Raw genomic sequence first — 27,938 nt, 5'->3', positions numbered from 1 at the left:
AACCCAACTGGTTTTCAGAGTTAAGTTTAGTTCTCAGTACAGAGACCCCTAGTGTCTAAATATGCCTAAAGTGAATGATACTACTACCAAGGACGATAACATGCAAGTTCAAGTCGGAGCTTAAGCTAATAAGAACCACCTGCACATAGGTGCATGGTTCTTATTAACTTAACATTTCGTTCATATTATTATCCAACACTATCCCTCTATTCGCCTTCCGTTGTTATGCCTTGGAGGAATAAAACAAGTATACAGGAGTTGCGGAGAGCTGCGAAATCGGTTTCGTCAGTGACCGTGAACTCGCGCGAGACGGAGGGGTTCAAACGCGACTAGCGCCAGCTGCATACGGAATTTTGCAACTATTCTCATTTTATATCATTGTTTTCGCGTCGTCTGGTTGGTTTTGAAACATTTCTAAATTCTTTGCGCCTTTTTCCAAAATGACTCGTATTTGTTTGGAGGAATAAAACAAACCAGACGACGCGAAAACAATGCTATAAAATGAAAATAGTTGCAAAATCCCGAATGCAGTTGGCGCTAGTCGCGTTTGAACCCCTCCGAATCGCGCGAGATCACGGTCACTGACGAAACCGATTTCGCAGGTCTCTGCAACTCCTGTATACTTGTTTTATTCCTCCAAGGTTATGCAACGCGTTTTGAAATTTTTTATGTTTAGGCTTAGTTTCTCTTTTTAGTGTAATAGTCGCGAGCCAGATTTCCCGCACGGTTCTGATGAGTCCCAAATAGGAATTTCTGGCAATTTTATTTAGTTTTTTTACTCGATGATCTATTATTCCCAATATTCGCGTCTTTATGCTTACTCGAAGACTTATTGTTTTTTAATTTCTACCAATTTGTTTAGGGTTTAGCTTTTTATCCTATTTCATTATGGACTATCACACAAGTTGGAGCTTGGCGAGAATGTCAGTGTCGAAAAAAGGTCAGGAAATTACATTCTTGATCATAGAGATAGAAAAGAAATAGAGGCACTATTGTATCTGGCGAAGTTGACCGCGAGTGCCGACCTCCTTTTTGCCAATGTAGGAAGATGGGCAAATTACGTGGCGCCATCGATGCGCGGTGAAATGAAATACATTATGCCTTTTTGAAAATCAAGTCATTTGATGTAAATTAAAGAAGGATAGATGGCGTTGCAAATTCTGCCCATCTCCGCTTTCATGCATGCGCGGGGGGGATGAATTTTCGCGGTCAAAAACAGGGGTGCCTTAACGCGGTAATCTTCCCTCTATTTCTTTTCTATCTCTATGTTCTTGATAGTATATAAATTAAAAGTTTGGGCTATGAATGGATAAATATTATTAATTTCCTAAAAAAACATCATTTGAAACTATTTTATGTTTAAGTATACACTGACCATCTTGAAAAATTCTACATTAAACATAGCACGGAAAAAATTATATAATTAAGAATTTTTTTAGCTGATTTAAAATTTAACATTTCCGACTGGTGGTGCCATCTGAGAAGACTTCGCGTATTTAAAAATCCAACCGTTGGTGGCGTTACCCATTGATCTTCTCCCTTGGAGTATTCTATTTGGTTTTTTGCACACCTCCATCTTTTTTCGTCTGTCATACCTGCACCACACTATATTGGAAATGTAATATAATATAAAATATATAATTTATAATATATAATATCATATAACATATAACCATGAATGTATTCATTTTAACCATGAATATCGACATTGAAAAATGAAACCAGATTATGTTTCCGAATATTCTGACTCTTCGAACAAGCGTAGACGCAACAAATTATATTTATTTTTTCATGACGTCATTTTGGAGGGGGTTTGCTATTTCGGGCTTTTCTCCCGCCCTAATTTTGGTAGGGCATTCATTTTCACTGCATATTATTTCTGGAGAGAAGAAAATTAACCTTTACTTGGAATGATTATCGCGGCCAGATTTTCGTCTCGATGTGGCTGACGGTTTTTTGACGTCACTATGTTAACTTAACAAACAACAACGTGAGAGGGGAGCACGCGCTAAGGGTATTTTTTCTCTCGTAGGCGGGGCCAAAGCCGTCAGAGTGATCTTACCATACGCGATACGGCACGATTAGAATTCCAAGTAGAGGTATAGATTCCCACGTACGACGATAGGGCAGTAGTGACATCTTTTTCATAATTTCTACATCTCAAATATTATCTTACTTGGGAGAGCAGCCCATTGAGTTGGGAATATTAATCTAGAGATCCAATCAAATCTGCTCCCCGCGAAACAAGTTTTTGAAAAATACGAATGTGCCGTCTGCTCTAAAATGACGATCAAACGTTATCATATGACCCGTGGCGCCATCCATTATTTTGAAGAAAAAAAATCTTTTTGCTTGAAAACGCGTCTTATTTGAAGGAACCATTGAGAGATAGACGGCGCCACGGGTAGAATGATAACGTTTTCTCGTTATTTGGGACGCCGATGGGAGCAGACGACAGTATTCTTATTTTTAAAAACTTGTTTCGCGAAATACTGAAATCCGACGTTTTGATTGGACCTCTAGATTAATATTCCCAACTCAATGGAGCAGCCACGCTCGAGTTGATAAATGCCACACAAAACGCGTCTAAATCTCAAATTTGAAAAATAAATACCTTCAGAAACCCAACTCTTATTTTCAATAGCCAGTTTTAGGTTCTGATGAATCATTTTGCAAAGATAAGTGCTAATTTTAAGATTTAAAGCGTTAAAATTGCGAATAAGCCTTGGCTACGGTGCTAAGGGCTCGCGGCGGAGATTTCTCCCGCGTGTTTATAAGTTAAAAAACGTTCGCGCACGGCTTATGCGCATTCATATTATGAATTTCGCGAAATTATTGTTAGAAATGCGTTGTTTGGGATGTAACCACTAGGAGGTGCAGATTTAAAATACCTACCTCTTAAAAACGGGTATGTGATCGTCAAAAATTTGGCCTAGACCTTTGCTTATGGGGACCTTATGATAGGGTTATGGTTTAACAGGTAGGCGTGTTAAGCGCACGTAGGAATATTAAAAGTTGCGGAGTGACGTTTGCCTGGTTCTTGAGTGACGTAGATCTGACAAGCTTTCATTGAGGAATTCTCTCAATCTCCAACTTATTGTTATTATCCTCTTATGCTTGAGCCAATCAATAGACAGACGTTTGTCGTGGACTCGATCCACAAAACGTTTCCGGGATTGCGCGATTTAACCGGTGAAGAAAATGACTCGAGTGTCTAAGAAAAATACCTGCATTTTATCAAAATTACTTGATAATCATAATTAAAGGAATATTTATTAATATTATTTCCTATTTTCGTTCAATCAAAAAGATTAGTATTAAAAATTTTTAAACTAAATTTCACGCTAAGCCTTGGCACTGAAACTAGTCAAGTTATTTCTAAGGTTTCGACTTTCGAAACGATTCCCTTTTATACCATTTTTGAGCGGTCATTAAGCCCATCCCATCTTAGCGACTGAGGCTAGAATGCAGTTCGATATTCATGATTACATTGAATACATTCATGATATAACGTATACATGTATATATTTTTTTCTCTATTTGTTTTGTTTATTAACTAACCAAATATCTTTTAATTTGTAATCTCGTTTAAAGAGGGCTATAAGTCGCTAGATGACTTGGCCCTCTAACCAAGGGCGTATCTAGGATTTTATTTCAGGGGGGGTTTTGAGGGAAAATTTCAAGGGGGGGTTGCTGACGGAAGTTTCACTGATTTTTATTAGCCACCCCCCCCCCCAAGTCATCAGCATTTCGGGGGGGTTGAACGCCCCCCCCCCCCTTAAATACGCCCTTGCCTCTAACGCCTTTGTAACAAACCAGATTTATAATAAAATATTTGAATTTGAACATATATATGTATAAGAACGTTGAACGATCAAATTGGCGCCTGGTGCCATGATTTAATCGGTTACAGAATAACTCCGCGCTAAAGGTAAAAACCGTTTCTAGCTCAAGCACGCGCTGCACTCGGATTTTAGGGCGGAGTTATTCGGAAACTGATTAAATCATGGCCCAAGCAATGCCTTTTGTTCAACGTTCTTATACATATATACGTTCTTGGTATAACATATATACATATACCGGGAAAGTGTATTTTAATTAAGGATTTGAAATAACGGCAGAAAAATGACTTACGTCTTTTACCACATTGGCCGCAATAGTCATTGTAGTAATATGCCGATTGCTGTCCACTGTTGCAAGGCTTACCAACCTTAGCGAGCGCTTCGCATCGTGTCCCGAGAATTTCACCACCAACTAGGTCTGTCTTCCTGCCACTTCCTGCAAATGCATGGTTAATGCGAATCACAGTATACTCAAGGAATGGGCAGGTAACCTATGATAGTTCCCAAATAGACCAGCAAACTATAGGCGCTTAAATAAAACTATAAGTATATAATATTGTTACATAAGTGTGACACTTCCTATTCTTCAAGACAGACTGCATTACGGGCTTCAATTTAATTCAATTCAATTCAATTTTGGTATATTTATTTTTGTTAACATTTGGTGGTTGAGGGCCAAGTCGCCGTTTTGCGTCCTCTGGCTAACGCGTCACACATAGACTTTGACAGCGCCTCGCTAGAGGGGGGGGGGGATTTTCCTCTTGTGGTGACGTCACTAGCTCTCAGTAAAATGTTTCCCAAAGTAACAAACTTATGGAACAATATTATAGACTTATGATAAAATCATTCAGCGAATGGCTATAGGTACTATTAATACTTACAAGGAGACGACACCGATTTAGTTCAAACTCGGGGGTTTGGTAGACCTTCATGTTACCTGAAAAACCCTAAAGGGAAATGTACCCATAGGCAACCGTTTGGCCATGGCAACCAAAAATGTTTTTGACAACACAAAATGGAAATTTTCCCCTTGAAAATAACATGTTAATCTGATCAATTTTAATTCCCATTTTGTGTTGTCAAAAACATTTTTGGTGGCCATGGCTAACGGTTGCCTATGGAGACATTTCCCTTTAGGGTTTTTCAAGTTACAAGAAGGTCTACCAAACCGCCGAGTTTGAACAAAATCGGTGCGTTACACCACGGTTGTTAGAGCACGGATATGCATGCTACTCTTTATATGGTCCGTGTAAAAGGCCAAAAACGCCGCGATGGTGAACGTTGACGGCCAAAACTCGTTTAGGTCTAACGAAGAATTTTTGCGTAAAGGAGAAAAAATTGTGTGAAGCCTAACCGAAATTGTTTTGCGTTTATTAAGTGAGTGTTGAATTGGTTTGACTTGAAAAGGGACTTTAGTTGGCTTCCTTGGTTAGTCAGCCGAATATGGTAACCGACCAACCGAAAAAAAATATTTAGAGGTCCCCTTTTCATCAAGTATAGGGATAAGTAAAAAGAGACGGTCTTTTATTTAAGCCCCTATTGGCAGAAGTAAATAAACCTAAGTTATCGAAATAGCGCTCAGAATCGGAGTCCAATAAAAGCCAATTTCCATCCCCGTCTTTTGACGCGATAAATTGCACTTGGGCATTGTGGGTATAGCTAATATTATGTATAAAAAATGGTTTCATAAAAACAAAAACTTTTTTTCCGGCCTAGGAGCGCTCAAAGTTTTAAATTCGAGGTCAAAATGTAACTTCATAAGGAAAACGTCTCCAACATGGGGGGGTATCAGTCCGATAACTTCAGTTCATTTACTTCTGCTATTGGCAACTGAGAAGATCCTTCAACGCCATTGTAGGCTGGTTTTTAAATATCCGATGTTTTACCAAATGGAGCCAACAGTCTTAAACGTAGAAATTTTAAATTATCTTAAAGCAAGTAGAGGCTCGACGTGAAGTAGCTCTTTTTCAATAGATGTTGCTAGCATCGAAATCAAAAAGGCGGTACTAATAGGTACCCCTCGCGTAACTCGCGTTGATTGGATCGGTTGTAAATTGGTCAATAACAGCAATTATAAACAATATTTTTACATGGGATATATAATTTAGGTTAAAGGCCACTAAATAGAGCACAAGTTGTCTAACTATAATACTCTACAATGGCTCTCTGACGACGTTATCAATTGGCTATTTTAAATGTTAACTTCCTTTGTCAGAAATAGATGGCACCACGCTCTCTAGTAAAGCCGCGTTTTTCGAAGAATCGGATAGATTCATGGCCATCTCTAATTACAGGGGCCTTTTCATAATACAGGTGGCAATGATAGAGCCGGGAAAATATTAATGTTTTCGTGTATTTTATTAATGAAAATGTTCATGGGTTGAATTTCTGGTTATAGTTTCTACATGAGACATAGTTTTAAATAGTGTAGCATGTTTTTTTTTAATTAATTTTTCTCCCAAATTTTTCAATAGACGCTTACATAAAACCTGTTCAATGATTTCCCTTGAAGTAGTAATACAGAGAGCCAGGACATACTTGTAAAAGCGTGATATTAGGTGAAAACTATTCGCCAGTCGCGAACCGCTCGAACTGTCCTTGCGCAGTCTGTTCGCTACCGAGAACCGTTTTTCGGATCGTTCGGGACTGCCCTAGCAGTACTTACTCAAAAGCAGGTACCATCAAGAAATTCTCTTAAATTCGTCTGCAATAGTTTTTAGACCAGTTAATATGTGTTTTTAGGATTGAATTTCAGACTATTCGTACAACAAGTTCTGAACTGTCCGGGACGTTTTGGTGACGTCATAGCTTGGTCCGAATTAGTTCCAGACTTACGAATAGTTTTCACCCAATTTGATGTGCGAGCTACTTAATATTTTATTATAGAATGGCTCTTTCAATTTCGCACGCGCCTCCAGGAAAAATGGGCGCACGCTATCAACTTTAGCCTTACAAATAAAACTAATTCATTCAGTGACTGGCGCATGCGCGTAGCGGAGGAAAGAAAGGGAGAGCGTTAATTATTGAAGCGCCTATTGAAGTTATTGAGCGTAAATATAAAAGCATTAAAATCGCTCTAAATGCTTGTTTCTCTGTAAATAATTTGCGAATCAGGCTACTAATCACCAAGTGAACTAAATATTATAAAGGTCGAAAGCAAGGACTATATATACGCTTCGCTTACTAGACAGGCGTGTTCTATGTCTCAACTTGCATACCGATTGTGGCTCCATCTCGACGCTGGTCAAAATTTTTCCCTAGCTTGAGCTGTGTTACTAGTGGCGCCTCTATCCGCGGTTCCAAATATTAACCCAGCTTTTACAGTGCTACAGAGGTGTTAACAGGTTTTTTCTAGGAACACACCTGTCTAGTAAGCGAAGCGTATATATAGTCTTTGGTCGAAAGGTTTATAAATAGTAATGTTTTCAGAATTATGGTCTTCAGGGCCATGGTTTCTTTAACAATTTATCTCTAAAAGGAACCACCCCATTGATATAAAAACAATTTGATTTCCTGAACCAGTTAAATCCATAAAGTCCAGTTTATTCCGAAAATGAACTGGTCTTGTACCATTTCATAAAACTGGTCCATAGAACTCTATCAGTCCCTACTAATATGAAAATATCATATAAAGAACCATCTACATTTTCTGTAATTTTTACTGGTTTACAGGGCCAAGTATTTATTTTACCACTTTTGGACCAGTAAACAGTGCTATTTCTTAGTTAATTCCACTTTAGGAGGTTGGATTACGGACGTTTTCGGATGGCGCTCATAAGTCAGACTTGATTTCCCAAAAATTCACCTCTTTTATAGTTATCGCACGGGAGCGCCACCTCGTTTAACTTATTTATTAACTTTGTTAATTACATTCAGTAAAGATAAACGCAATAAACATAAATATTTTTAAAAGTAAATACATTTAATGAAATTAATTTCATAATCGTTCTACCGCTGTATTGTTTCCTTAATCTTCACAAGATTCTATTTATCTGCAACAGAGGGCACTGTTGACAAATAATCATAAAATCCCTCCCATCTCTACCGTCACACAGAGAGACTCAGGGAGATAAAGTTTCTATTACTGGTATAGCGTCATAATCAAACCTCGTAAAAGTTGAATAACTGGGCCGTGATATTGAAAAAATTGCGCAATGTTGTGTTAAATACGAAGAACTAACCGCTGAATTGGCTCCAATCCTTTTTATAAACGCAACACCGAGAGGTGCAATCATCGTTTCTCGAACAAGTTTCTCCGTTGTTCTTGCGCTGCGAAATCGAGACAAATTAGGTCATATCAATAAACGTTTACCGTAATTTTGTACTCACAATTACAGCTGAAGACAATAATCCGAACGCCACTGTGATCAATATAATTGTCCACATTCTAAACGAATAGACCATTTTGCAAAACCAACTGTTATTCAATTCTGTACAAATAAACCGTCTAATCTGCTGTCGTATCGTGATTTATACTGCCAAAAAAAGCGTCATATGAGCTTATCTACACCAAGAATGGACGTAGTTTTCCCTGCACGAGTGTAGAGGGAAGGCGCTTCAATCAGCTCCGAATACGTCAGTTTAAGGGAACCAATGAGATCTGATGGTTTTACGGGAAAGGGGGATTGGAAGTAACGCTCCCGACAGTATTAAATATAGCTCGCGGACTATATATTATATAGAGCTCATCTTTTTCCCCATTTCCACCTCTGCTGCGCGTATATTGGCAATTTATCGGATTGGTCGTGGAAGACGTCAGCTCAGCTAGAGAGACTTTTAGCCCTTTTTTAGGTCGCGCTGTAACCACTTGTCGTATTTTAATTCTGAAAACGGATTTAAAATCAGCGTGTTTCACTTCATAGGCCCGTCTTTTCACGATTTATAATTCAATCAATAACGCCGATAAAATAACAGTTTTGGAAGCCACGAAATTACGGTTTAGAGGCATTCATTTTCTCTCAAGTTTCTCATTGGTGCGCAATGCCGCGCATGCGCTACGGGAAGTTCGTTTTGGCATATGTAACATAATTCCTTATAAGTATGCCACTAGCTCTATTTCTTCACTAACGGTTTGTTTCACAGATATTGCGTCATCCGTACCCTACGGAATATTTGATGTCATATTTGATGTCATCGAATCGCAAATGCCGATTATGCCGTAGCTCAATTAGCTCTACGTCTGATAAACCGTCGGCCATTATTTTAGTAAACAAACCTGTTTGAACAACCAAGGCTTAGGAGTTAAAATGCGCTACAATAGTGTCAAGTGCTGTTAATGCAATTAAATTGCAAATTAATGAAGTTTTCGGATACTCAGGTTCTGAAATAAATTCGAATTGTCAAATAAAAGAAGCAGTTTTAGTAGGATGAATAAAAAGGTTAAAATCTACCGTAGTCCTCCTTTTTACTGGCTCGTGGTGAAACAAACCGTTAGTGAAGATTTTTGAATGGAATAAAGATACAGTGGCATACTTATGAGTAATTATGTTACATATGGTTTTGGGAGTCGTTCATAAAGAACGTAAGTGATAGTTTGTTGTTGGGTGATCCATAAATAATCCTTTGTCACATGTTAAGATTGACAACTATATTTGAATGAAGAGAAAATTAATTTTCGAGTTTTAATAAATGGTCATATATTATAACCAAAACAGTTCTTTGAACTGAAAAAACTGTTTAGAGCTCTTACCAGTTAAAGCCTTCAAGGTGTAAATATTACTTTTAATCTAATTTTATATCTTCATTTATTTAGTAATGTAGTCAACCATAAATAATATTTTGTGTGAGCTTATATACGCAGGAACGTCCTGCCCCCATGAACAATAAGAGATTAAAATTGTAAATTTTAGGAGAAGTACAGGAATAAAAATAATGATTGATAGACCCTTTTCGGTTAAAAATATGGCCATGGACATCAGTCCCAAAAATAGGGTATTTGTCATTTGGAAGACTGAATGTATGGTTGACAGTTGACTACATTACTAAATAAATGAAGATATGAAATTAGATTAAAAGTAATATTTGCACCTTTAAGGCTTTAACTGGTAAGAGCTCTAAACAGTTTTTTCAGTTCGGAGAACTGTTTGGGTTATAATACATAAATACTGGTCTACACCCAGACTTAATGTAGCTGTTCATTGTTTACGATCTGAAATCGATAGGTTCCATCTTTCCGACGTCAGTAGATGTTGCAAGTATAGATTTATAGAGCGCAATGAAATAGACAAGTTACAGAGTTTAAGTCAGTGTAGGCGGACGAATAAAAGAGTATATAAATATATTTTTTAGTTGGTCGTGTACCCTGCTTTACCGCGCAATAACTGAAACCGGGAATCCATAGCTCTACTTGGAATGCTTATCGCGGCAGATTTTCGTCTCGATGTGGCTGACGGTTTTTTTGCCGCCACTATGTTAACTTAACAAACAACAACGTGAGAGGGGAGCATGCGCTAAGGGTATTTTTTCTTTCGTAGGCGGGGCCAAAGCCGTCAGAGTGATCTTACCATACGCGATACGGCAGGATAAGCATTCCAAGTAGAGGTATGGATTCCTGCTAAAACCGATTAAATTGCTTTTCGTGTTTCCCACTTTATCAAAATATTTCAACAAGAGATGCTTAAATAAAACCTGTTCAGCGATTTGCCTAGAATTAGTAATACAGAGAGCCAGGACATGCTTGTAAAAGTGGTATATTTTAGAGTACGCGCTGCTTAATATTTCAATAGAAGGGCTCGTTCAATTTCGCCCGCGCCTCCTGAAATACAAAAAATTGGCGCGCGCTATCAACTTTAGCCTTCCAAATAAAAGTAACACAAACACGTGACTATTTTATTCGGTGAGTAGCGCATGCGCGTAGGGGTGGAAAGGAAAAGAGAGCGGCATTTATTGAAGCGCCTAATCCTATTCGAATGTATCTGGCAATGTGATTTATGTGCAATTTGGGGGGGGGGGGTACGAAAACATACATTGGGCCCCGATGGAAATCTCGGGATACAATGTCTTGTCTTCATTAGTTTCTTAACTTGAAATATCTATTAACCATTTCACATTTAAGACACGTTTGTTATTTAAATATGAATATGAATCATCATCCGATTTAAATAAACCCCGACACTTTGGTCTTCCTTTAGACATTCCATGTGTATATTTATATATTTCCCTGATATGGGATTTATATGAGGCGCGTGTAGCGAGGCGAGCAGTGGCCACAAAAACGCTTTTGATGACCTAGTTAGAGAATGGACGGTTTTTCTGACCGAGGCATAGTTCGAAATATTTATATCTAATAATTTTTTAAGATATCCTTTCGATTATACAAAAAAAATATTAATATGATATACCTTTATTAATGTAAATTGTAGTAGTAGAGGTATTTATTTTAAGAATAGGTGATAGCATAAATTGTTTTGGTCTTAGCTAACTTGTTAAAATGTTCCCGGAAATTCGTAAAAGCACTGCTAACTTCTATAACGCGCTTCCGCGGTCGGGGTTGGCCGTGGCCAAAACATAGGGGCTGCGTCACTAAGCCTAGGTTAAAAAAGTCTCTTTCATTTTTTTGTCGAGATTTTTTTATTGGTAAAAATATTACCCATCTCTTAATTCGCTATCGCGTGGCGATTTTTTACTGAGCACTCTTTGAAAAAATTAGTAGACCTTTTGCCATTTTATTATACGTGTTTACGAATGCAAGCCATTAATTAATTAGTTAGCTTCATCATTTCACGATAGTCGGTGATGGCTGAAGCCATCGATTTTAATGGCGCTTCCACGAGTAACGCTGCTGAAACACGAGAACTAATTGCTGATTACAATTTGAAATTAGTAAAATGTCAAAATTTTATAGCGAAATTCAATCTTAATAAGTTTTTCAAATATAACGGTTCTATACCTATTACCGGTACTGATGTCGCTGGCCCAAACAAGCTGTTAACCTGCAAACTGTGTCATGAAAGCGAGAGAGGAGATGGAGCAGCAAATTTCGAACGGCACATACAGGTACGTCGACTCAATCTTAAGTAACTCTTAAAGGAATCTGCAAACAACGTTGCATTTTTTAAGTTACCGTGCGATTATATTTCCCGCCTCACCTACGCGTATCTTCGACGCCTACTTTTGTATTCCAACTATTCCCAACTCTTCGCTAATATCTGCAAAACAGGTTGCTAGGGCTGAGCGAGTACTCGATCATCATCGAGTACTCGAAATTTTTTATAGTTGCACCCCCCAGCCGCATATAAATGAAATGATACCTACTATAATTTACCTACTGCAACCTAACCTAACTCAACCCTGCCCCTGCCTAAACTTAACTACATAATTACCCGTCTAAAAATCTCGATCGAGTATCCGAACTTTTTCATGACAAATCGATTACTCGAATAAGGAAATTTTGGTCTTAATCGAGTATTCGATTATCTGACTCGACTACTCGATGAAACATTTTTAGATACTCGATAACCGACTCGATCAGCAAAAACTACTACTCGCGGATCCCTTTAATATATGATCTATCAATAGAGTAACGGCAGCTTTGGCCATGGCCGCTATTGTGGTCGCGATTATTTATGAATAACGGAAAAGTATACTCTACTCTATACACGAATGTGTGATTTACGAAACCAAATTAATGCCCGCAGCCAACCAAGACGTCTTTGACAGAGAAGTCATTTAAGAAGTAACGAGAAGTAGAACTATCAGTCGCGAGATTCGCAACCACAGACGTTTCTTCGCGGTTTTCCGCTCCTAACAGCCCCGTAAGCATCTCCGTTACCAATTGTAACCCTACTACGACTGACGGTCCTTATAAACTTATATATTTTACAAGATCGGACATTATATGTTTCATTGAATATTATAGAAAAAACACAGGGACGTTGCACTTTCGTCACATAGTGACAGTTTGGAAAGTCGCGGTGAACTAGTAAAATGTTAGCAAATCGAGAAGGTCCCGTTGACGTCTGCCCAGCAACTGCGCTTCAAACAGACCATGGTTGACCCAGTCGCTATCGATGGTCTTCCACTCAGCTTCACCGAAGGAAAGGCTTTTAAAGCTTTCGTGGCTATGTTTTTGCCTCAAATTAACCTTCAATGTCGTCGGACTGTTACGAGTGATTTGAAAATGATTGTTTCAGAAGAAATATCAACTAAACTAAAGGATTTGCTTAAGGACGTGTCGTTCTTACACCCAACGCTTGATTTATGGAGTGCACGAACGAGGGAAGCCGTCCTAGGCGTTAAATGCCAATTCATCAACGATAACTTCGAGCTCCAAAATCGCACCCTCGCATTCACGCACTTCCAAGCTGCACATACTGGTGAAAATATTCTGTCAAAAGTTGAAGAAATTCTTCGTGACCTATAGGCGTGAAATCAACCCAGGTACTTTATTATCTAATTATTTTATCAAATATTTTAAAATTGGTTTGTTTTATAACGTAAAATTCTTAATATTCCTATAGATTGTAACAGTTTGGGCTGATAATGCGAGTAATATGGTAAAAGCTTTAAACCTTCAAGTGGTCAACTCTGAGCCTTGGGACATTGAGGGTTCCAGTGAGGAGTCTGACTCGTTCGAATAATTAGATGATGGTAAATAGCAGTGTCTTCTTGTACATGTTTAATCCGCTGCTGCAACCTTTTTTAGAAGCACGCGGTAACACTTTTAATTCCACGTAAACATTTAACCCTGTAAAAGCGGAAGTTAATGAACCGAAGTTATCGAAACGCAATAACCATAATTATGCGCACCGCAAAGGGCTGCTTAGCCAGAGTCACGATTCTCGCCTCTCTGACAACGGATGGCACTAAAGCGCGATACTATGTCTCAACAATTATACTTCTATAGGCTGTTTGATAACTTTAGTTCATTTACTTCTGGTGAACGCTAGGCTACCAAATAAGTAATATAAAAAATCGGATGATCATTTATTTAGCGTGGAACGATTAAAGCTGGATGATGGTTGAAAACACAATTTCAAAACCCAAGTGGACGAGACTAGGCTGTGTCGCGCACACGCTCCAGTTAGTAGTTTTAAACAGCCTACGAAATGACCAATCGTCGAAGACAGTTCGTGAATACGTCAATGGAGTTATAATGTTCTTTCTCAAGTCCACGAAATATACTTAAAAACTACGCGCTGTAACGGGCGGGTTGGATTTGGTTTGCCCCGTGAAAACCAGGTGGGATTCTTTTTGTTTTGCCATGGAGCTTTTCTTAATGGTATTTATAACATTATACAAAAACAGTAAATGAGTCGAGTTTACTGAAATAATCCCCGAAATACGTACGTAAGCCATATTTATTTATCAAAATCTAGCAAAGTTGGAACGTTACATATTTGAAGAATCGAGAGGATAGTCACTCAAACGGAAAGTGACAATTGTTAAAGGAAATACTACCCCTAGATTCTTTTCACCCCCTTAAGGTGGCACTTTTTGCCACTGCCGCCTTTTGGCTTTATATATATCTGACGCTGAAAGCGCTCCAGATTAGTAAGTTTTGTAAGGAAATGTATGGATCGCCCCCAGTGGCGTAGGAACGTTCTAGAAGTTGGAGGGGGCAAAGAGAAACGAAAAGGGTCTCTAGAATGGTTTTGAATTTTTAATGGAGTGTAGCTTTCTCCGAGTGCATGTATACTTTTTACTTCTATGTGAATTGGTGGGAAAAGACTGAAATTTAAACACAGTTGTGGTTCTATAAGCTTTATATGCGTTTAAAATCAGCATTTGAGCCTTTTGAAGATTTCAACAGACCAAAAAGTTGGAGGGGGCAATAACATTAGTTGCCCCTCCCAGCAAAATTCTAGGGAGGGGCATTGCCCCCCTGCCCCCCCCCCCCCTGGTTCCTACGCCCCTGATCGCCCCTAAAGGTCGTCTTGAAGGTAATAGTTCCTTTAATCTTCGGGTTTCTCGACTCGATCCAGAGCGAGCCCAGTGCGCCTCGAAGTTGTGATTAATGAAATTAATGAGAAAAATGTCACAGATATAGGGAATATAATCTTTAGTTCTGACTCTTTAGGTGTTTGAGCGTTTGACCTAAAAGGTTAGCCCTCCGAAAAATATCTTGGGAAAATAAATGGTAAAACGTTTTCACCCAAAAATGCATGGTTTTTACTATCTCCTGGTCTTGTAAATGTTTAATTTCTTGTATTTTGTTACAAAGCCTGGCGTGAAAAGTGCCATTACAAAACTCCTAATGGAAGCGATAAACGCGAAAGAAAGTTCGCTAGCCGAGCGCGGTGAAACAACTGCTCCATCGCCGGTTTTGTTCACCAAAATTAAAAATCTCCTCTATGAGACGCGACAGACCGTTTACAAGGCGATGGTTCACAAATCTCACTACCAGTCGTAATGAAACGTTTGAGACAATCTACGACGACAACAACACCACCAAATTTGGAGGACTTCGCAAACATTTGTTGGAGAACCTGGAATTGAGGTTTAGTATAGTCATCTTTCCGACCCGTTCTATATTATAAATATACTTTTTCGCGTATTTTATCATCCTATATTATAAATGCCATTGTCGATCCGATACAGAAATTATTTATTTTCCAAGGTAATATTAGACTCAAGTTGTTTTATACAATTTCACAAAATAACAACCTATTTAATATCTTAAAAATTATTATTTTAATGCCCTTTATTAGCATGGTAACTAGACTCCCTTCTCCGCCCGCGTTAGGCAAAATACCTCTTAAAATTTATGGATTCTCTGATAACTTCGGTTCATTTACTTATGGTACTATTTGCGGATGACCTCAGTTCACCACCTTGGGCAGAGAGTTATCTAGAATTTAAAACTCCTACCAAAAATGACGCGTTACAAATATTGGAGAGCTATGGGTCTGAAATTTTTACTCCCAACTAATCAAGGCCGTGCAACTGCTGAACCTACTTCGAAGTGTTCGTCTTAAAAAAGAAACCAAGCATGTAACCAGGCTCACTCAAAGGATGATACATTCGCACGTGCAAGAAGACACCGCATATCCGGAACTTTCGTGCCCATTGGCCTATTGGAATGAATATCAGTCTAAGTACCCGGCTATTGCGGCACTTGCAAAAAGACATTTGTCCATGCGAGAAACTTCAGCGAGTTGCGAACGAATGTTTTACAGAGGTGGGTCACTTAAAAGGCCGAGACGATCGGAATTGATTTAATCGAAGATAGTTTAATTTATAAAGAGTACAGGGAGCCACAAATTGAGATAATTTTGAGAAAAAAATAATACAAATTTAAATTGTAATTAAGTCTCAAATGTGCCATTATATATTTATATTACCATGATATTATTAACCGAAACAAAGAATTTGAATTGCGAATTGAAATGTGGATAACGAATTAATTTTGGCAGCATAATAACATAAGTTTATATTTCATCTTCGATAAGTATGATGATTAGCTAAAATACGACGCTAGAGTGACGTCCTATTTAATAAAATCAAGTTAATCAACACCACCTAGAAGTGAAAAGAAACACATTGTGAAAAACTAAATGAAAAGAGACTTAAAACGGTTTTAAAATTCACAATTTATTTATTTAGAAAATGAATTGAAGTGTCGTACTTGTCGAAGATCAATTATGAACTTTTAATACTATATTTTACCTACTACTTATCCAAAACGTACCACACTGTATAATGGGGATCGCAGAAAACGTTTTACATGATAACATATATTATACTTTCTACTTCATACTCTGACAATTCTTTCCGTGAACAACCTTGAAGTTGTTCATGACGATATCATTTTTGTTCTCGTTTTTAAATTTAAAAAATCATCAATAACATTTTTTAACAAAATTGAACGTGGATGCATTTTAGTTTTTTATCGCGATATCAAAAAGTTCTTCGCGAAAGGAAAGTTTCGGTGACCAGTTATCTAATATCCTCAAAACCAAAAAAAATTTCACTTGAAACTAAGAAACTAAACCTCCCGTGACCAGAAATGACCCGCGAATGTTATTTATTTAACCAGCTCTTTTCATTAGAGCGACAGTTTTTTATCGCCGAGATTTTTAGCTACTGTGAAGAAACAATTTTAATTTTTTTCTTGAAAAGATATCGATGAATTAACTATATCAAGGTTTTGAAGTGAAATAGTTTACGATATAAGGATTCATTCTTAGATGTATTTTTTAAGATCTTCGTAAGAACGATTCTTTCCGTGAACATATCAAAATTGGTGTGATATTTCTTATGTAAACACTGTTCAACTCAAACAAATCTTGATCACGGACGGAATTGCTCACGGAGGTATAACTTCACTTATGCCGCGAAACGAAATACTTCTGTTATAATGGTTCTTGCTCTTATGAGGAATGAAAATGCACAAAAAGTTCACGAAATGCCCATCTCTGATACATCACTATCACAATTATAACAAAAGATTTTGTGTTAAAAATTGGAGGAGCAGTGGACTGTGATTTGAAAGGTGAAATGACGTCATTCTGTTGTTCACATGAATATTTTTTAATACTTTAAATGAATTTGACATATTAATCAACAATAAAAATAATATATGTCCCTTTAAGGCTGCACATTTAACGAGCTCTAAACTGTTTTTTTTTTTCAGTTCGAAGAACTGTTTTTGTTATAATATATGCCCAGAGATAAGGGAGTGCGTATGCCGATAAGGGGGCACCTGCGGGCGGGGGAAACGGGGGTGAAACGGGCCCCTGTAGGGGCCCCCTTTTGCGTACATTTTCGGCGGGTCAAAAGGTTAGGTCAATAGGTTAGATGATTTACGATGTTATACCACCTCATAAAACCTAGGTGGTAACCCCCCATTGTGGGTCAATAGGTTATCTGCCCCTATTCGACAGGAGGTGTGGATAACGATGTTATGCAAACAGCTATAAACCGTTAAATAGGGTGGAACGGGCCCCTGTAGGGGCCCCCATTTTGCGTACATTTTCGGCGGGTCAAAAGGTTAGCTGTTTTACGAGGTTGATTTACGATGTTACCCTAGGTGGTAACCCAATTTAGGTCAAAAGGTTAGATGATTTACGATGTTATAACCCATAAAACCCGGGTTATAACCCATAAAACCCAGGTGCTAACCCATTATAGGTCAATAGGTTATCTGCCCCCCCCCCTATGGCGGTGACACGATGTTATGCAAACAGCCTACCCGTCATAGTGAATGTCACCCCCCTGTCTTTCGAGTTGGTTGGTTTTCGCCGACAAACACTTTTGGGCCCCTAAGGGTAGCGTAAAATAGCGGGCGGTCATCGGTAAAAGTGTTTTGGAAAAAAAGAGCAGAGTGTATACAAATTATAAGGTTTTATTTATACATTCAAAGTTACAGTACATTAAGCGGATGAAAACGTTTAAAGATAAAACAATTTATTTTTAATATATTTATGGTTGGTAGATACCATATTAAACAAATTGTAAAAGTTAAATACACAAAACATATTTTGGTTGGCCACTGTTTCTTTAAAATCGTCAATAATTTTAAATGCTGTTACGTAATTGGACGCGTAGCGGACAACGGTATCATACCTTTCATGTTCATCCGATAGAAATAAATTGTTGGGTGCACATGGTTCTTTATACAATATTTCGTAAATTTTACGATAATTATCGGTTATAACGTAACCCATTAATTCAAAGAGTTTTTGGTTCACTTTAAGGAGTTGAATGTGCGAATTAATGAAATATTTGAGTCTGTCCAATTCTCGAGTTTCCGGCGCTTTGATTACGACCGACGCTTCGGATATCGTACTTTGCAAGGTTAATTCTTTTTGGTCAGACATGGCGGCGGTCACTAGCGCATCAGATAGCGGGAACGGTGATCGAAAGGGCAGCCTTTGGGGATCATTTATTTGTTCCCAGTGGCCGTATAAATCGTCCCAGGCGCGCGAAGACATTTCAAAGACCTGGTGTGTGATTTTATTGCATAGAGCTACAGATATATCGAGCTCAGACGTAAAACCCGTAGTAACGAAAAGCTCGGATGAAAGTGAATACCGAGGGTTAACTTTCCGCTGAGTCGGATCAAATTTAGACATTTTAGTAGGCGCTGGAACGTTATCTACACAGCTTCGTTTAGACATGATGCTCGAGAAACTGTTTGTAGTGTACTGCCGATGGATGACGGGGATGAATCCCTTATATAGCGATAATAATTTGATGACGTAATCAGGATGACGTAATGGGTTGACTCAATGACTCACGCGATTAGTCAAATTTTGCGGTGTTATGTGTATAGCGACGGCCATATTGGTAAACCAAAGAGATAGAAATTCTACAAGTCCCATTAAAAGTAAAATCAACGCGATTAGTAATGCGTTTTTAGGATTGTTCGCGATAAGGCGAGTAACGGGAAAGGCGGGATCGTCCCTATTCGCTAGCTAAAAGTGTCGTTTTTACATCAGGTGTGGATTCTTCGCGCTAAAATGGTTATAACAAACGATTGTTCCCACCAAAAATGTAAAATCCATCTCCGCTGTTCTCGGATGAGGACGTAGCCATTTAAGTTTTTATCAATTTTTATATTTTTAGCTTGGCGATGTATTCCAAAATTAAATGGTAACCAGTATGCGTTACAATTTCAAGATGCAAGATACTCGAGAATGGTAAAATAGTCTATATTTAAAGTTAAAATGCGAAAACTATATTTGTATAGTCGAAATTTATTTTAACGTATTAAAATAAAAATTCATCTTTCTGACAAGAGTCTTACCCATCATACATACACCATCTAATCTGGAATCTATGTTTAACAATTGGAGGAATTCGTGTTTACGATAGGCTCTTTTTTAACGTAACTTAGTACATTAATTGAGTATTTTGAAATATTTTAATATCGGAATTTTTTTTGATGTATTAAAAGTAGAGTTAAGATGCTTTTATAGTATTTTCTATGTATTAGCATATCTGAACTTGCGGTTCAATTTTGGGTACATGGACCACTTACACGCTAATGATATTCAAATGAAGTTTAAAAATATTTCCATTTGAACGAGTCCCTCTTTTTATATCAGCAAAGTACTGAACGATTCTATCTTATGGATTTAAATAGTTCTAACAATAGTACAACTACAACATTTGAGAAAGACACTTTTCCCATTGTGAAAGTGGAATACAAAATAAGAATCACTTCAATTTAAAACGCACTTTAAATTTAAGTATAGACTATTTTACCATTCTCGAGTAACTCTTTTTTTCTTTAAAAGCTGAAGAAATATTAGAAACGACATCAGTGATCAATTAATTGTTTCCGAGTATGACAGACGATTTTTGATATTAAAGAGTCATTTTTCAAAAGTAAGATTGTTTTCGGTTATTTTTTTTAAAGCTAGCTTAGAAATCACATTATTTTTATATATAATTATTTAGTTGTAATGTTAATTCTTAATTACTGGTAGCCTTCACTAGAAACTATTATAAGAATTATATATGAATTTATAACCAAGCGTGTATTTACCACTAGTGAATGCAATATCAGTCGAAGAATTGAAGAAAGACGGAATCACTTCATTATTAAGAACTGGTGACTACTTCTGTATATATTGTGACGGTTCAGTTTTTCATGTTCCAACTGTCGGACGGCTAGCATGGTACTGTGACGGATACTCAATCTGTTTGAAGTACCGTAAAGCTGTTTATTTCCAATCAAAAAGAATTCTAAGTATAAGAATTCCTCCAGGTGTATTAAAAGCGTTACCACGCATATATTTGTGTTTAAATTGTGATATGTTGGGCACTAAGAGAGCAGCCAATTTGTCATATTGCGAAGTAACTGGTGGATGTTGTGTATTTCCAAAAATTAAAAAATAATAATAGTATGTGTGTGTTTTTCTATTATTTTTCCACCTATATTTGGCGTATTGAAAGCTATTTTAACGTATTGAACGTAGTCAGGGGTTTTTATAGTATTTTACTACCTATATTTACATTTTGGAAAGCTATTTAAACGTATTGAGCGTACAGAGTATTTTGCATTATTTATGGTAATAAAAGGTAATTATTGTAGAAAATAAAAGATATTTTAATTAAAACATTTCGGTGATCTATTCCAAAATTAAATGGTAACCCCGTATGCGTAACAATTTCAATATGCAAGATACTCGAGAATGGTAAAATAGTCTATATTTAAAGTTAAAATGCGAAAACTATATTTGTAGTGTTCAATTTAAAAGAAAATTACTTCAGCTTTTAAATAAGATTTTTTTTCTGTATCTACCCTATATCATTTACATATTATTTTTTTATTCTAATTTAACCATAACTTTAAAAACGTTGCACGTCTGAATAGCTGTGTAGAGTACGATTAACAGAGATAAATATTTCTGGGTTCAGTTAATGTGATGATTCGAGTGAAAAATTTGCATATGTTAAAGTTATTGGATTGAAGGAAACTTCAGTGTTTTCAGAGTGATAATTAAGGGAAGTAGCCGTACAATATAGTTGAAAATTATCTTTTTAAGTCTGTGTCCACCCATTGATTATGTTAGGAAGTGAAAAAATTTCATTTAGCAAGCTTTTCTTAAATTTCGGTATCCACCCTGTATCATTTAAAAGCTCAAGCATTGTTTTTATCAAGTTAATTTCAAAAATATCTTAAAACAAGCTTCCCTAAGTCTGACTAGCTCTGTAGGGTAATAATAAAATAGCTAAATATTTTTTGGGTTTAATAATTGTGATGCTTAGTGAAAATTTTCCATATATTACAGTATTAGGTTGGCTAATTATTTTTTTCACCTGCTACCATTCTCAACGGGTGAACATAGAATAACAAAGATAATTGTCCAATATATTTAAAGCCAACTTTCCTTACATTTCACTATGAAAACACTGAAGCTTCTTTCAATGCGATAACTTTATTACATGCATTTTTTTTCCAGAATTACAATTATTGAATCGAAAAAAATATGGAACCACCCTAGAATTAACCAACACAGGTATTCAGAAGAGATGGTGTTCAATTTAAAAAAATTACTTTTTTTGGATCCACCCTATATCAGTTATATAAAACCTGAAATTATTTATTTTTTTGAATTCTAATTTAACCATCACTTTAAAAACGGTAACTTCCCTTAAATTTCAAACTGAAAACACTAAAGTTTCATGCAATCCATTAACTTTGACTTTTGAAATTTTTTCACTCAGAATCATCACATTAAATGGGAGCCACTCTGTATCGTAAAATTAAAAGCTCAAGCAATTTTTTTTCCAAATTCATTTTTAACTTATCTTAAAACACGCTTCCCTAAGTCTGACTAGCTCTGTAGGTTAATAATAAAATAGCTAAATATTTTTTGGATTCAATAATTTTGATTCTGAGTGAAATATTTGCATATATTACAGTATTAGTTTGACTAATTAATTTTTTTTTCATCTGCTACCATACTCAATGGGTGAACATAGAATAATAAAGGTAATTTTCCACTATATTTAAAGCCAACTTCCCTTACATTTCACTATGAAAACACTGAAGCTTCTTTCAATGCGATAACTTTATTACATGCATTTTTTTCCCAGAATTACGATTATGGAATCGAAAAAAAATATGTGACCACCTTAGAATTACCCAACACAGGTATTCAGAAGAGATGGTGTTCAATTTAAAAAAATTACTTTTTTTGGATCCACCCTATATCAGTTATAAAAAACCTGAAATTATTTATTTTTTCAATTCTAATTTAACCATCACTTTAAAAACGGTAACTTCCCTTAAATTTCAAACTGAAAACACTAAAGTTTCATGCAATCCATTAACTTTGACTTTTGAAATTTTTTCACTCAGAATCATCACATTAAATGGGAGCCACTCTGTATCGTAAAATTAAAAACTCAAGCATTGTTTTTATCAAGTTAATTTTAAACATATCTTAAAACACGCTTCCCTAAGTCTGACTAGCTCTGTAGGTTAATAATAAAATAGCTAAATATTTTTTGGGAGTCAATAATTTTGATTCTGAGTGAAATATTTGCATATATTACAGTATTAGTTTGGCTAATTAATTTTTTTTCATCTGCTACCATACTCAATGGGTGAACATAGAATAACAAGGGTAATTTTCCATTATATTTAAAACCAACTTCCCTTACATTTCACTATGGAAACACTGAAGCTTCTTTCAATGCGATAACTTAATGACATGCAATTTTTTTGCCCAGAATTACAATAATTGAATCGAAAAATTATCCAACTCGGCTTATTACGCGGATAATACAGAAATATAAATTACTTGATCAAAACGTTTTACGAATAATTTTGAGAGCTTTATCTATTGAATAAAAGTTAACCATCCCCAACCTCAAGGGTGGTATCGCGCTTAGATAGAAGACCCGATATGTTCGCGAATTCCGACAACGACCATAATTTCAAACTATGTTTTTTATATTTTTTATTTATTTCTTTCTTTTATTTTGTTTAATTATATATATTTAAAATTGAAGCTGAAACAAATTTTAAAATGACTTTGGTTTCCCATAAGACATGCTACCCTCCCCACCTCGCCGTCTTGCACGCGTGCGCTGATTTCCCCTGGGGGGGCGCGGTCTGGGGCGCGGATTTCGGCCACCGCCAGCCATTCCCGTCAATCCGCCGCCTCCGTCAACCGTTCCCGTCTGGCCGCCGCCAGCCATTCCCGTCGATCCCCAACCGCCGCCGTTCGGCCACCGCCAGCCATTCCCGTCAATCCGCCGCCTCCGTCAACCGTTCCCGTCGATCCGCCGCCTCCGTCAACCGTTCCCGTCCAGGCGCCGCCAGCCATTCCCGTCGAGCCGCAGTTGCAGTCAGCCGCCGCCAGCCATTCCTGTCCAGTGGCAGCCGCAGCCAACCGTTCCCGTGCAGCCATTCCTGTCCAGCCGCAGCCAGCCATTTCCGTCCACCCGCAGCCGCCGTTAGCCGTTCCCTTACGACCATGGGAAACATTTCCACGCTGTTCAGTTTCCACGCTGTTCAGTTTCCACGCTGTTCAGTTTCCACGATATTCAGTTTCCACGATATTCAGTTTCCACGCTATTCAGTTTCCACGCTATTCAGTTTCCACGCTGTTCAGTTTCCACGTTATTCCTCAAATTCCTGATCACATTTATAAAAAAAAATATTTGGGAGGGAGAACGAGTCCGACTCCGAGTCTAATAAACCGATTCTACAACGAGTTCGGACGCAGCCAACCGCTCCCGTCCAGCCATTCCTGTCCATCCGCAGCCGTAGCCAGCCATTTCCGTTCACCCGCAGCCGCCGTTAGCAGTTCCATTACGAACAGGGGAAACATTCCACGTTATTCAGTTTCCACGTTATTCCTCAAATTCCTGATCACATTTATAAAAAAAATATATTTGTGAGGGAGAACGAGTCCGACTCCGAGTCTAATAAACCGATTCTACAACGAGTTCGGACGCCGCCAGCCTTTCCCGTCCAGGCGCCGCCAGCCATTCCCGTCGAGCCGCAGCCGCAGTCAGCCGCCGCCAGCCATTCCTGTCCAGTGGCAGCCGCAGCCAACCGTTCCCGTGCAGCCATTCCTGTCCAGCCGCAGCCAGCCATTTCCGTCCACCCGCAGCCGCCGTTAGCCGTTCCCTTACGACCATGGGAAACATTTCCACGCTGTTCAGTTTCCACGCTATTCAGTTTCCACGCTGTTCAGCTTCCACGCTGTTCCTCAAATTCCTGATCACATTTATAAAAAAAAATATTTGGGAGGGAGAACGAGTCCGACTCCGAGTCTAATAAACCGATTCTACAACGAGTTCGGACGCAGCCAACCGCTCCCGTCCAGCCATTCCTGTCCATCCGCAGCCGTAGCCAGCCATTTCCGTTCACCCGCAGCCGCCGTTAGCAGTTCCATTACGAACAGGGGAAACATTCCACGTTATTCAGTTTCCACGTTATTCCTCAAATTCCTGATCACATTTATAAAAAAAAATATATTTGGGAGGGAGAACGAGTCCGACTCCGAGTCTAATAAACCGATTCTACAACGAGTTCGGACGCAGCCAACCGTTCCCGTCCAGCCATTCCTGTCCATCCGCAGCCGTAGCCAGCCATTTCCGTCCACCCGCAGCCGCCGTTAGCAGTTCCATTACGAACAGGGGAAACATTCCACGTTATTCAGTTTTCACGTTTTTCCTCAAATTCCTGATCACATTTATAAAAAAAATATATTTGTGAGGGAGAACGAGTCCGACTCCGAGTCTAATAAACCGATTCTACAACGAGTTCGGACGCCGCCAGCCTTTCCCGTCCAGGCGCCGCCAGCCATTCCCGTCAATCCGCCGCCTCCGTCAACCGTTCCCGTCCGGCCGCCGCTAGCCATTCCCGTCGATCCGCCGCCTCCGTCAACCGTTCCCGTCTGGCCGCCGCCAGCCATTCCCGTCGATCCCCAACCGCCGCCGTTCGGCCACCGCCAGCCATTCCCGTCAATCCGCCGCCTCCGTCAACCGTTCCCGTCGATCCGCCGCCTCCGTCAACCGTTCCCGTCTGGCCGCCGCCAGCCATTCCCGTCGATCCCCAACCGCCGCCGTTCGGCCACCGCCAGCCATTCCCGTCAATCCACCGCCTCCGTCAACCGTTCCCGTCGATCCGCCGCCTCCGTCAACCGTTCCCGTCTGGCCGCCGCCAGCCATTCCCGTCGATCCCCAACCGCCGCCGTTCGGCCACCGCCAGCCATTCCCGTCAATCCGCCGCCTCCGTCAACCGTTCCCGTCCGGCCGCCGCCAGCCATTCCCGTCGATCCGCCGCCTCCGTCAACCGTTCCCGTCTGGCCGCCGCCAGCCATTCCCGTCGATCCCCAACCGCCGCCGTTCGGCCACCGCCAGCCATTCCCGTCAATCCGCCGCCTCCGTCAACCGTTCCCGTCCGGCCGCCGCCAGCCATTCCCGTCGATCCGCCGCCTCCGTCAACCGTTCCCGTCGAGCCGCAACCGCCGCAAATCGTTCCCTTTCCATCTGCAGCCGTTGCCGTCCAGCCACGACGCTATAACTTCCGACCTCGAACTTTTCGTCCCAGATATAAACCTTAAATAAACCTCTTATGTATAAACGACCACTTCAATTTAGTTCTAATAAATTCAACGTTTCCATATGTGCAAAGTAGCCTGTTAAAATCGTTAACGGAAGAAAACTTTTCCTTTTTTCCCTAATCATCTATAAGGGGAAGACAAACTTCCACTTCCGGTCATTCGCAGATCACTTCCGCTCACTTGTAGACCAAAACTCAAGTCGTGGATTTTCCAAGTGCAACTTTACTATAATTCTTCAAATTTCATTAAGAAAATCTGCGACTTCATAAATTTTACCTCATATAGTGAATAAAGAAACGTTTTTGGCTATAACGCAATTTTCTTTGGTAAAAATTGTTCCACTCATAAACTTCATTTCTAGTCTAAAATTTACTTTTCTAAAGATAGTGTCACTCGTTCTTAGACAATTGATATAAGAATAATATTTAATTTATATTTCTTAGTTAATTAACCTTTTTTTAAGAAAATTTCGTTATAGAAAATCTGACTATTTAATATAATTTATTTATTATTGTTTTAAAACTATAGTCAGGGCCGTCTTTATACTTTTGCCGCCCAAAAATTTGCCACCCTTTTATACAAAATCGTAATTCTTTTCTGTGCAATATTGAAACAACAGCCACCATTGAGCGATTACCGCCCTGGGGCTATATTCCCATTCTAGCTTAATGCATAATTAGGCCCTATTTTTATCAAATAAAAACAATTTCGAGAAAAGAGAAGAAGCAATAATAAATGTTTCACTAAATAAATCAGCAAGTGAAACTATTTGTACGATTTTGCCCAACTTGTTTAAATGGAAAACGACGCCTTTAAAATTCAGTCAGTGGCGACTTCTAACAACGACAAGGGGAAACATTTCCACGCTATTCAGTTTCCACGCTATTCAGTTTCCACGTTATTCAGTTTCCACGTTATTCAGTTTCCACGCTATTCAGTTTCCACGTTATTCAGTTTCCACGCTATTCAGTTTCCACGCAATTCAGTTTCCACGTTATTCAGTTTCCACGCTATTCAGTTTCCACGCTATTCAGTTTCCACGCTATTCAGTTTCCACGTTATTCAGTTTCCACGCTATTCAGTTTCCACGTTATTCAGTTTCCACGCTATTCAGTTTCCACGTTATTCAGTTTCCACGCTATTCAGTTTCCACGCTATTCAGTTTCCACGCTATTCAGTTTCCACGCTATTCAGTTTCCACGTTATTCAGTTTCCACGTTATTCAGTTTCCACGTTATTCAGTTTCCACGCTATTCAGTTTCCACGTTATTCAGGTTTTACTAACTTTTCCACGTAAATCAGGATGCGCGTTATTCAGTTTCCACGTTATTCAGTTTCCACGTTATTCAGTTTCCACGCTATTCAGTTTCCACGTTATTCAGGTTTTACTAACTTTTCCACGTAAATCAGGATGCGCGTTATTCAGTTTCCACGTTATTCAGTCGGTCCCCGAGCGCGGTGAAACAACTGCTCCATCGCCGGTTTTGTTCACCAAAATTAAAAATCTCCTCTATGAGACGCGACAGACCGTTTACAAGGCGATGGTTCACAAATCTCACTACCAGTCGTAATGAAACGTTTGAGACAATCTACGACGACAACAACACCACCAAATTTGGAGGACTTCGCAAACATTAATGTTGGAGAACCTGGAATTGAGGTTTAGTATAGTCATCTTTCCGACCCGTTCTATATTATAAATATACTTTTTCGCGTATTTTATCATCCTATATTATAAATGCCATTGTCGATCCGATACAGAAATTATTTATTTTCCAAGGTAATATTAGACTCAAGTTGTTTTATACAATTTCACAAAATAACAACCTATTTAATATCTTAAAAATTATTATTTTAATGCCCTTTATTAGCATGGTAACTAGACTCCCTTCTCCGCCCGCGTTAGGCAAAATACCTCTTAAAATTTATGGATTCTCTGATAATTTCGGTTCATTTACTTATGGTACTATTTGCGGATGACTTCAGTTCACCACCTTGGGCAGAGAGTTATCTAGAATTTAAAACTCCTACCAAAAATGACGCATTACAAATATTGGAGAGCTATGGGTCTGAAATTTTTACTCCCAACTAATCAAGGCCGTGCAACCGCTGAACCTAC

At 38.6% G+C, this 27,938-nt stretch overlaps 1 protein-coding gene across 1 annotated transcript; it reads right to left on the bottom strand.

Annotated features, from left to right (window-relative positions):
• Positions 1-70: 70 nt before the first annotated feature.
• Positions 71-8,312, bottom strand: LOC149925404 (uncharacterized). The gene is made up of 4 exons (XM_090159998.1): positions 8,172-8,312; positions 8,024-8,111; positions 4,135-4,278; positions 71-1,605 (listed from the first exon to the last, which is right to left on the bottom strand). Exons 1-4 carry the CDS (start codon positions 8,244-8,246, stop codon positions 1,445-1,447), a joined length of 468 nt encoding a protein of 155 aa, XP_090016124.1. The 5' UTR covers positions 8,247-8,312; the 3' UTR covers positions 71-1,444.
• Between the last annotated feature and the right edge of the window lie 19,626 nt (positions 8,313-27,938).

The sequence above is a fragment of the Leiobunum rupestre genome, chromosome 10 (assembly GCF_980474605.1).
Source record: "Leiobunum rupestre chromosome 10, qqLeiRupe1.1.hap1, whole genome shotgun sequence".
Taxonomy (NCBI): domain Eukaryota; kingdom Metazoa; phylum Arthropoda; class Arachnida; order Opiliones; family Sclerosomatidae; genus Leiobunum; species Leiobunum rupestre.
The sequence above is the reverse complement of the archived record's forward strand: the minus strand, read 5'-3'. Positions and strand labels throughout refer to the sequence as shown.

Coding starts and splice junctions, on each gene's coding strand:
- LOC149925404 (XM_090159998.1), bottom strand. CDS start 8,246: ATGGTCTATTCGTTTAGAATGTGGACAATTATATTGATCACAGTGGCG. Junction 8,112..8,171: donor TATTGTCTTCAGCTGTAATT/GTGAGTACAAAA, acceptor TCGATTTCGCAG/CGCAAGAACAACGGAGAAAC. Junction 1,606..4,134: donor CGGCCAATGTGGTAAAAGAC/GTAAGTCATTTT, acceptor TTTCCAATATAG/TGTGGTGCAGGTATGACAGA.